Here is an 11,216-nt window from a genome sequence, read left to right on the forward strand (position 1 = left end):
TGAATTTTTTGTGGTTGTAATGAAATTCCACTTAGAATGTCTATGGTGCAGTCTTTATCTACTTCCCTAGAGCTCTCCCATATTCATTTTTTCTGGGTAAATCAGACAATTGATAAGATAGACAATTTTCCCTCACCATTTCTTAGAAAAATGTCCCCAAGACTGGTCAGACAAACAAATTACTCTAAGCTTTTAGATTACTAGTGCTATTTGCATGCCATGCAAATCCAGTTGAGATAACCATAAGCAGCTGCATTCTGAGTCAGGATCATTCAGCACATCACAGCGAGAGTGTTCGTTAAGGGATACAAAATGTCCAACCCAATGGTAAGTGGTAATATATTCAATGTGATTTAGATTTGGTTTTTTGCCTGCTTAGACCTGGAGATGAGGCATTTTGGTAGATGAATCTGTGATCGCTGAACTTTATTTTCATCACAGTGCTTGCCCCTCGGTGTCAATAACTAGCTGCAGAGCAATAGAAGAATCTGAAGGTAGTTGTCTGTTTTTTCTAACTTGAAGGTGTGTTCTACTTCATCCAAATCCCATTCTTTCTCTGTGACTGGTTTGTCAAATGATAATAATAATGTTGGTATTTGTTAAGCGCTTACTATGTGCAGAGCACTGTTCTAAGCGCTGGGGTAGACAGGGTAATAATCAGTTAGCTCAGCTAGCATTTCAGTAGTTTTAAGTGCTCTTAATCAGAGGAAGAACTAAATTCAATGACTATCATCAAGGAAGAATAAACAGTTCCTCTTTACAGTTAATCATGATTACATTTACTTTAAATGGATTTGACTCTTCTATGGGTTTGCCACTGTTCTCTTGTCAAGTAAGTTTAGAAAAGTTCCCCCCCCAGCCCCCCATTATCTTTCTTCCCTTCCTTCTTGTTCATTGATCAATTCCAGCTTATGTTTAAATAAATGAACGGAGCAAAGTTGTTTTAGATGAAAAGTAGTTGGTCTAGTAAAGTAAAAGTAATTCCAGTTTTCAGAGGTTTCCAGAAACTGAAGCCTCGGATCAGGATTAATAATCTAGACCATGTAAACAATGATGTCTAAGGTAACATAAAGTGATTGAGGGGAACAACGATCGGCTGAAGCAGCTGAACAAAATTGCTACTTTAATCCTGTGATTTGGGCCACAAACTGAAAATGACAATATGATACAGTTTTTGATTGCCTAGGAATTAATTTTGCGATTTCCCAGTATAAAAAGATCTTTCAAAACCACTGGCTTTGAGAGAAAATACTAGAGGAAATTGCATGTTTATTGGTAGTATTTGCTCCCCAGACATTTGTAAACAGATGAAACAGCATAGGTTTTCCACATACCGCTACAATTTAAAAATTCGCTAGATGAATTAGAGAAAGAAAGTCATCATATGTAAATCTGGTTTTACAGGACTCCTGTCTCCTGGATTTTTCAAAGACCCTATTGTCACTGCTTGATATAAAAAAAATTTGTAACTGAAATATGAGAGTGTTATTTGCATTGTTTACGAGTTTGTAGCCTATCATTTTAGAAAGCAATACCCAAAAGAGTAAGTTGAATGCTGTTGCTGTTTTTGTACTTTTAAAGATTGCTCAATTAATTATCTAAATAATAGTAATAATAATGTTGGTATTTGTTAAGCGCTTACTATGTGCCGAGCACTGTTCTAAGCGCTGGGGTAGACATAGGGGAATCAGGTTGTCCCACGTGGGGCTCACAGTCTTAATCCCCATTTTACAGATGAGGGAACTGAGGCGCAGAGAAGTGAAGTGACTTGCCCATGTTCCACAACATTAGAACGAAGCTCAGAAATTTAATGAATGAAATTAATAACAATCCCTCTTTCCTCCCCATGTTTTTCTTAACAATCTTACAGACATTAAAAGTAACTGGGCCTTAAAAGTGTAAACCTTTTAAAAAATCACTATTTCTATTCAATTAATATAGATACACCAGTCATTGGGAAATGAAGTTGATAAAACTCATCTCTCATTGAAAATATAAGCATTAGAAAAAAGAGCAGTTTGTCATTATTAATTCTAAGGACAAAATTGATATTTTCAAAGTCCGTGTGGTCCCTTTAAACTAATTTGTAATAAAAAAATAACGAGGCCAGTGTTTGCGAAGTAGTAAACTGAAAACCTTAGTTATGAGAATACTCCAAATAGGTTGCCTGACTGATAAGCCCTCGGGGTCAGCTTTTAGATTAACCATTGAATAAATTCAAAGAAGTAAAACCAGTGAAGAATAATGCACTCTAAGAAATCAGATACAGGCAGTCTTTCGATATCCAACGTAATTGATTCTGGAAAAGATGCCTAAGTAAAAACGATTAGACTGTAAGCCCGTCAAACGGCAGGGACTGTCTCTATCTGTTGCCGACTTGTTCATCCCAAGCGCTTAGTACAGTGCTCTGCACATAGTAAGCGCTCAATAAATACTATTGAATGAATGAATGAATGAAAAACGTAGGTGGAATCAATTTTGTCATAGGAACAAATATTATAAATTGGGTATTGGGCAGAGAGTGTGTCTGTTCTATTGTTATACTGGACTCTCATTCCATTCATTCAATTCATTTGATCGTATTTATTAGACTGTATGTTTAGACTGTAAGCCCGTCAATGGGCAGGGACTGTCTCTATCTGTTGCCGATTTGTACATTCCAAGCGCTTAGTACAGTGCTCTGCACATAGCGCTCAGTAAATACTATTGAATGAATGAATTTATTGAGCGCTTACTGCGTGCAGAGCACTGTACTAAGCTCTCCAAGTGCTTAGTATAGTACTCTGCACACAGTAAACGCTCAATAAATACATTTGTCTGATTGATTCCTGAACTGAGACAGGTAGCCTAATTTTGCCAACATTACTCAGAATTGTACACTCCATCAATTTTATGTGCCTTAAACTGACATCAATGAATCTATATCAAGTCAGAGAGATTACATGATAAAATCACCTAAGTCTCTATGGGCAGGGAATGTGTTTCCCGATTTTGTTGTATTGTACTCTCCTAAGTGTTCAGTACAGTGCCCAGCACACACTAAGCATTCATTGAATGCCATCGATTGACCGATTGGAAGTAAATTACTATGAGAAGCAGTGTGGCTCAGTGGAAAGAGCACGGGCTTTGGAGTCAGAGGTCATGAGTTTGAATCCCAGCTCTGCCACTTGTCAGCTGTGTGACTGTGGGCGTGTCACTTCACTTCTCTGTGCCTCAGTTACCTCATCTGTAAAATGGGGATTAAGATTGTGAGCCCCACCTGGGACAACCTGATTCCCCTGTGTCTACCCCAGTGCTTAGAACAGTGCTCTGCACATAGTAAGCACTTAACAAATACCAACATTATTAAATTAGACTTGTTGAGTAGCCCTGGGCCTCCAATTAGAAATCAAGTAATCACCACACCTTTCCCACTCTTGGCCTCTTCTTCTCTGCCCTCCCCCAACTCCTTCTTTAAACTGTCTCAGCTCAGGGTCCTTGTATTCTAGTGTGCGGCTGACCCAGTCAGACATCTATCCTCCAATCTGGGAGAATGTTCCAAATTCAAAGCAGACAATCTGGTAGGTTTACCCCACAGCATCCTTGGCCTGGATAATCAAGGACCTCTTTGTGTAAGGTGACCAGACATGACTCAAGCTGGATAGTCACTATTTTTGAGGCTCTTTTTGCCTCCCACCTCCTTTCAGTAAGTGTGGTTCCTCAAGAACGTCCAATGGTTGCCACTAACGCTAATAATAATTGCAGTATTTGTGTGCCAGGTATTTACTGGCACACATTCACTGGCATTTACACTGTTGTAAGCCTGGGGTGGACACAAGCAAATCAAGTCCCTTTTCCACATGGGGCTCACAGTTTTAATCCCCATTTTACTGAGGCCCAGAGAAGTGAAGTGATTTCCCCAAGGTCACACAGCAGACAAGTGGTGGAGCTGGGATTAGAATCCATGACCTTCTGACTCCCAGGCCCTTGCTCTATTCATTACACCATGCTGCTTCCCATCTACCTCCTCATCAAGTAGAAAAACCTTACTATCGGCTTTATAGCGCTCAATCAGCTTGCCCTATCCTACCACCTCTCACTAACCCTCACACTCTGCTCCTGTAGCTCCAGCTTATTCACTGTGCCCCAATCTCATCAGTCTCAGTGCCAACCCTTTTCCCATATCCTCCCCGTAGCCTGGAACTTCTGTCCCCTCCAAATATGCCAGACGATCACTCTCTCAACCTTCAAAGCTTTCCTAAAGTCACATTTCCTTCAATAGGTTTTCCTGGATTAAGCCTTTTTTTTCCCAGATTCACTCTCCCTTGTGAGTCATCAATGCACTTGGATCTGTGACTTTTGGACATTTCCTATTCACCCCACCTCTAACCCCACAGCTATTTGTACATAGCTTTCAATTATATATTGTAAATTGCTTATTTATTCTTATTAATGTCTGTCTCCCTCTCTAGACTGTAAAGTCGTTATAGGCAGGGAACATGTCTGCTAATTCTGTTTTATTGTACTCTCTGAAGCACCTAATACAGTGCTCTGCACATAGTAAGCACCCAATAAATATCATTGATTGATTGATTGAAGAGAACAAGCCACGGCATGGCAGCAGGGAGGAGGTAATATTGTACTCTCCCAACTCTTAGTATCGTGCTCTGCACACAGTAAGCACTCGATAAATTTGATGGATTGATTGATTGAGGAGTAGAGAAAGTCAGTCAAGCCATTGTGTTTATTGACCAGTTACTGTGTACAGAGCATTGCACTAAAGCACTTGGGAGAGTATAGTATAACGATACAATGGACATATTCCCTGCTCATAAGGAGCGTATAGTCTATAGGGGAGACAAACATTAATATAGATAAATGAAACTACATATATTCATATGTCCTGTGGGGTTGGGAGGGAGGATGAATGAAGGGAGCAAGTCAGAAGGGTGTGAGAGAAAATAAAATGAGGCTTTAGTCAGAAAAGGCGTCTTGGAAGAGATGTGCATTCACTAAGGCTTTGAAGGGGGGAGAGTAATTGGTTATCAGGTATGAAGAGAAAAGAAGTGGGTGAGAGTTTGGCGATGAGGTAGATGATTCTGAGGTGCATTGAGAAGGTTGGCATTAGAGGAGTGAAGGGTATAGGTTGGGTCGTAGAAGGAGAGCAGCGCTGTGAGGTAGGAGGGGGCAAGGTGATTGAGTATTTAAAGGCGATGGTAAGGAGCTTCCGTTTGATGTGGAAGTGGAAGGGCAATCACTGGAGGCTCTTGACGACTGGAGAAACATGGCCTGAATGATTTCGTTGAAAAATGATCCAGGCAGCAGAGTGGTGTGTGGACTGGAATAGGCAGAGACACCTCCTCCCAGGATTGCAGCTGGAGAACTTTCAGTACTCTATCAGTCTCGGCTACGGGAGGGAGAGGCATATCCATTCCATTTCTAGCTTGGCCAGTGTCTAATGAGTGGAAGGAAATCTGTTATAAGTCAAAACTCACCTGTACTGGGCAGCAGCGGCATGGGAGAGAGTCAAGGGCAGAGACTCAAGTTTACTGTGCTAACTGGAGAAATAAACTCCAGTAAACTGGAGTTTACTGGAGAAGCAGTGTGGCTTAGTGGAAAGAGCATGGGCTTGGGAGTCAGAGGTCATGGGTTCAAATCCCAGTTCCGCCACTTAGCTGGGTGATTTTGGGCAAGTCACTTAACTTCTCTGTGCCTCAGTTACCTCATCTGTAAAATGGGGATTAAGACTGTGAGCCCCATGGGGGACAGCCTGATTACCTTGTCTCTACCTCAGCACTTAGAGCAGTGCTTGGCACATAGTAAGCACTTAAAGTATTGTCATTATTATTATTGTTATTAAAAAAGGCAAAGGTAAACCACGTCCATATTTTTACCAAGAAAACTCTATGGATACACTACCAGAACCGTTGCAAATGAAGATGGGGCGTTCTGGGAGAGATGTGTCCATGGCATCGCTTTGGGTAGATGTCTCTCCATCACAACATTGCTAAAATCTGCCCTTTCCTCTCCATCCATTCTGCTACTATGCAAGTACAGTGAATCATCCTATCCAGCCTAGATTACTACATCAGCTTCCTTTCTAACCTCCGAACCTACTGCCTCTCCCCTCTACATTCCATACTTTACTCTGCTGCCCAGATCATCTTTATACAGAAACGTTCAGGACATGTCACACCCCTCCTCAAAAATCTCCAGTGGTTGCCTATCCACCTCCATATCAAATAAAAACTCCTCACCATAGGCTTTAAAACACTTCATCCTCTTGCTCTCTCCTACCTTTGCTACTCTGGTGTTAACCTTCTCACTGCGCCTCAATCTTGCCCGCCTCGCCTCTGACCCCTGGCCCACATCCTACCCCTGCCCTGGAGCACCCTTTCTCCTCAAATCCGCCAATTACTCTCCCCCCCTCTTCAAAGCCTTACTAAAGCCACATCTCTTCCAAGAGGTCTTCCCAGACTAAGCCCCACTTTTCCTCATCTCCCACTCCCTTCTGCATCTCCCTGACTTGCTCCCTTTGCTCTTCCCCCCTCTCCTTGCCCCACAGCACTTATGTATACATCTCTAATTTTATTCATTTATATCGATGTCTGTTAATTTGTACTGATGTCTGTCTCCTCCCCTCTAGACTGTGAGCTTGTTATGGGCAGGGATTGCCTCTCTTTATTGCTGTATTGTACTTTCCCAAGTGCTCAGTATAGTGCTCTGCACACAGCAAGTGCTCAATAAATATGATTGAATGAATGAATGAATGAAAGAGATGTAGATTTGGGAATCATCTGCACAGAGGTGGTAATTAAAGCCATGGGAGTGAATGATTTCTCCAAGGGTATGGGCATAGATGGAGAACTGAAGGGAATCCAGAAATGAACACAGAGGGACACCCACACCTTAGGTGTTCGGGGGCAGAGAAACAAACTATTTACCCCTCTCTTTTCCTCTTCACCTCCATCAGCACCTTCATCACTACAGATGAATCCATCGTTCTTTAGGTCAGTCCTGGGCGTTGAGCATATGATTCCTTCTGATTATGTAACTCCACCAGTACCCAGTTCCTAGCTGCCCCCTCTTCACCCCCGCCAGTCGCACCCCTGGAACAGCAGCCCTAGATTAAGACTTTTCTTCCTCTTCCAAACTTTTCTGACAGCAAGCTTAGCAGCGTGGCTCAGTGGAAAAAGCCCGGGCTTGGGAGTCAGAGGTCATGGGTTCGAATCCCGGCTCTGCCACTTGTCAGCTGTGTGACTGTGGGCAAGTCACTTCACTTCTCTGTGCCTCAGTTACCTCATCTGTAAAATGGGGATTAAGACTATGAGCCTTATGAGGGACAACCTGATTACCCTGTATGTTGCTATTTGTTAAGCGCTTACTATGTGCCGAGCACTGTTCTAAGCGCTGGGGTAGACACAGGGGAATCAGGATGTCCCACGTGGGGCTCACAGTCTTAATCCTCATTTTACAGATGAGGTAACTGAGGCACCGAGAAGTTAAGTGACTTGCCCACGGTCACACAGCTGACAAGTGGCAGAGCTGGGATTTGAACCCATGACCTCTGACTCCAAAGCCCGTGCCCTTTCCCCTGAGCCACGCTGCTTCTCGTATCTAATGTTGGTATTTGTTAAGCGCTTACTATGTGCCGAGCACTGTTCTAAATGCTGGGGTAGACACAAGGGAATCAGGTTACCCCAGCCCTTAGCTCTCTCTACCCCAGAGAGTGTGTCTGAACTGTTTAATTGCAGCTACCTGGCCTTTAGAACAATGCCCAGCATATAGTCAGTGCTTAACAAGTGATGCAATCAATCTGTAGTGCATTTTCAAATTCATCTTTATCAACAGTCAGTTTTAAACAACTCTTTGAATGAATAACTGAAAGTAGGTTATTACCACCATATCACCCTTCCTCTTCGTGTTAAACATGTAGGTAAGATTTGAAATGAGATGGGAGATTAAATCAATCTCTCTCCCTTTTATGGACACTCTAAGGATCCTGAAAAATGTTTAATTTGAAGTCCTGCTTTTGTCTTGTGAAAATAATAGTGGATTGTTTGTAAACTGAAGACTTCCAGAGATTAAAGGATAGGGTGCTTGGACTGGACAGGACCTTTGACCATTTTGTGGTCAACAGAAAGCAAACACTCATATCTTTTCTCAAAGTGTTGAGTTTGTGTAGCCTCTGGAACTTTGAAATGCCCATTTTAAATTGATTTCCAACTGAGCTACCAAAATGTACTTTTGAAAGAACAGCCAGGTTTACTACCAAGCCTCAGGACTCATCATTAGCATCTCTCATCGGCTACTTGTTGTTGTCTTTGCCAAAGATAACTTCAATTTGATATTTAACAGCTCTAAGCCCAACCATTCATTCATTTAATAGTATTTATTGAGCGCTTACTATGTGCAGAGCACCGTACTAAGCGCTTGGAATGTACAATATGACAACAGATAGAGCCAATCCCTTCCCAATGATGGGCTCACAGTCTAATCGGGGGAGACAGATGGCAGAGCAAAACAGAATGAAACAAAAACAAGACAACATTATCACGATAAATAGAATCAAGGGGATGTACACCTCATTAACAAAATAAATAGGGTAGTAAATAATATATACAAATGAGCACAGTGCTGAGGGGAAGGGAAGGGGGGAGGGGGAGGAGCAGAGGATGGGGTGGGGAGGGGAGGGAGAACAGAGGGAAAGGAGACTCAGCTGAGGGGAGGAGAAGGGGGAAGGGGGAGGAGCAGAGGGTGGAGGGGGAGCAGAGGGAAAAGGGGAAGCTCAGTCTGGGAAGGCCTCTTGGAGGAGGTGAGCTCTCAGTAGGGCTTTGAAGAGGGGAAGAGAGTTAGTTTGGCAGAGGTGAGGAGGGAGGGCATTCCGGGACAGCAGGAGGACGTAGGCCAGGGGTCCACAGCGGGATAGGCGAGAACGGGGGCCGGTGAGGAGGTGGGCGGCAGAGGAGCGGAGCATGTGGGGTGGGCGGTAGAAAGAGAGAAGGGAGGAGAGGTAGGAGGGGGCGAGGAGATGGAGAGCCTTGAAGCCCAGAGTGAGAAGTTTTTGTTTGGTGTGGAGGTTGATAGGCAACCACTGGAGGATTTTAAAGAGGGGAGTGACATGCCCAGAGCAGGAAGATTAAGTTGTCAGTTTAACCATAACACTGAGCTTTCTTTCTCCATTTTCTGACTCCCACAGGAGAATACTTCCTGCAGCAACTGGTTGGTGGCAGAGGTGGTCTTGAAAAAGTATTACCTTTCCATCATGTATGGGATTGAGTTTGTCGTCGGGCTCCTGGGAAACATCACAGTGGTTTTGGCTTACGTCCTCCACATGAAGGACTGGAAAAGTTGTAACATTTATCTCTTCAACCTCTCCTTGTCAGATCTGGCCTTCCTCTGTACTCTTCCAATGTTGGTGAGGAGCTATGCCTCGGGAAGCTGGACATACGGAGTCGCTCTCTGCAAAAGCAACAGATATATCCTTCATGCCAACATGTACACGAGCATCCTTTTCCTCACTTTTATTAGCATCGATCGTTATCTGCTGATGAAATATCCCTTCCGTGAACACTTTCTGCAGAAGAAAGAACTAGCAATTGTTGCCTCCGCAGCCATCTGGATTCTGGTAACCCTTGAAATCGTGCCAATCCTCCTCATCCTCGATCCGATTATCACAGAAAACAGCACTGCCTGCCGTGATTATGCAAGTTCCGGTGATCCAAAATCCAACCTTTGCTACAGCCTGCTCCTCACGTTCTTAGGATTCATAATCCCTCTACTTGTTATGTGCTTTTTCTACCTGAAGATTGCTTTCTTCCTGAAACACAGGAATCAAGAGATATCGTCGACTCTCCCGCTGGAAAAGCCCCTGACCTTAATCATCATGGCCATGGTCATTTTCTCGGTACTTTTAACCCCCTACCACGTAATGCGCAACGTGAGGATTGCGTCCCGCATGGATTTCTGGGACGAAACTCCATGTGAGAGGGCTGCTGTTCATGCCTTCTATATCATCACGAGGCCCATAGCCTTTCTAAACAGTGTGATAAACCCAGTCTTTTATTTCCTAATTGGGGACAACTTCAGAGAGATGCTATTAAACAGTGTGCGGCATCTCTTCCAGTCGATCAAATCTTTCAGAAGATGAGGTACCCAAATCATTTCATTCCCCTTGGGGTTCTCCTTTTTCTACTAAAGGATGTACCTGGCTCTGAAGAGATCCCCACAAACCACCTGATGATTTTCACCAAGAGGTTTTAAGATAGATGACTATTGTACAGCTAGCCAATAAATCGAGGTGTGAGAAAAATAGAGTGCTTAAAGTGGACCTGCGGAGGGTATTTTGTTGATGTGTTTGTGTTTTACCAAGAACAGAGACTAGGAGTTCCAGGCCTGGAATGGGCTGTGAAACTTTGTCTTTTCTGACTCTGCTGGTGACATGAGATCACAGCACTCCGGAATTTATGCAGATGCTTGTTTGATTAACATTTTGATTATTGGTGAATATCACCAGAAATGTTTTCATCATCTTTGCTTTTGGACTTGGGACTTTTTTAAAGTGAAGAATGCCATTTGAATTAGTGTAATAACCTGAATCGAGGAAGTATGCATTGGATGGAAAGAACACTGGAAATTAAGGATGGGAATGGAAGCAGCATGGCCTAGAGAATAGAGCATGGGCCTGGGAGTCAGAAGGATCTGGGTTCTAATTCTGCCTTTGCCACTTGTCTTGCTGTGCAACCTTGGACAAGTCACTTCACTTCTCTTTGCCTCAGTTACTTAATCTATAAAATGGGGATTAAGACTGTAAACTGTACACTGAACAAGGGCTGTGCCAACCTAATTAACTTGTACATACCCCAGCAGCTTAGAACAGTGCCTGGCACATAATAATAGCTTACAGATACCATTAAAAAATGGAAAGAGTCAGATGTTGTTAATGTCTTTTCTTGGAAAGGACCAAATGAGATGAGCCAGCATCACTTTTGCTGAATTCATTTTATAGATTTATTTAGATTTAGGGAAACTGCTTCCAATAACTTGTCCTAAACAATCTGATCATCTCAAAGAATATGGCAACATGTCTTCCCCTGCTCCCTCCCAAATGAACATGGTCATCACAAAATAACTTATTAAGGAAAGGTCCATGATTTTAGGGGGAGGAGGGGAGTATGCCCCTTGATATCCAATTATAAGGTCACTGTTCTGAAACTGTAAAGAACCTGTAGATAAAA

General features: G+C 43.0%; 1 protein-coding gene across 1 annotated transcript; it reads left to right on the forward strand.

The window, feature by feature from the left end:
• The first annotated feature begins 312 nt into the window (after positions 1 to 312).
• On the forward strand, positions 313 to 10,639 carry LOC100083905 (succinate receptor 1). Its single transcript, XM_029062612.1, has 2 exons — positions 313 to 327; positions 9,179 to 10,639. Exons 1-2 carry the CDS (start codon positions 313 to 315, stop codon positions 10,127 to 10,129), a joined length of 966 nt encoding a protein of 321 aa, XP_028918445.1. The 3' UTR covers positions 10,130 to 10,639.
• Positions 10,640 to 11,216: the final 577 nt, after the last annotated feature.

This window comes from Ornithorhynchus anatinus, chromosome 1 (genome assembly GCF_004115215.2).
Source record: "Ornithorhynchus anatinus isolate Pmale09 chromosome 1, mOrnAna1.pri.v4, whole genome shotgun sequence".
Classification (NCBI taxonomy): Eukaryota; Metazoa; Chordata; class Mammalia; order Monotremata; family Ornithorhynchidae; genus Ornithorhynchus; species Ornithorhynchus anatinus.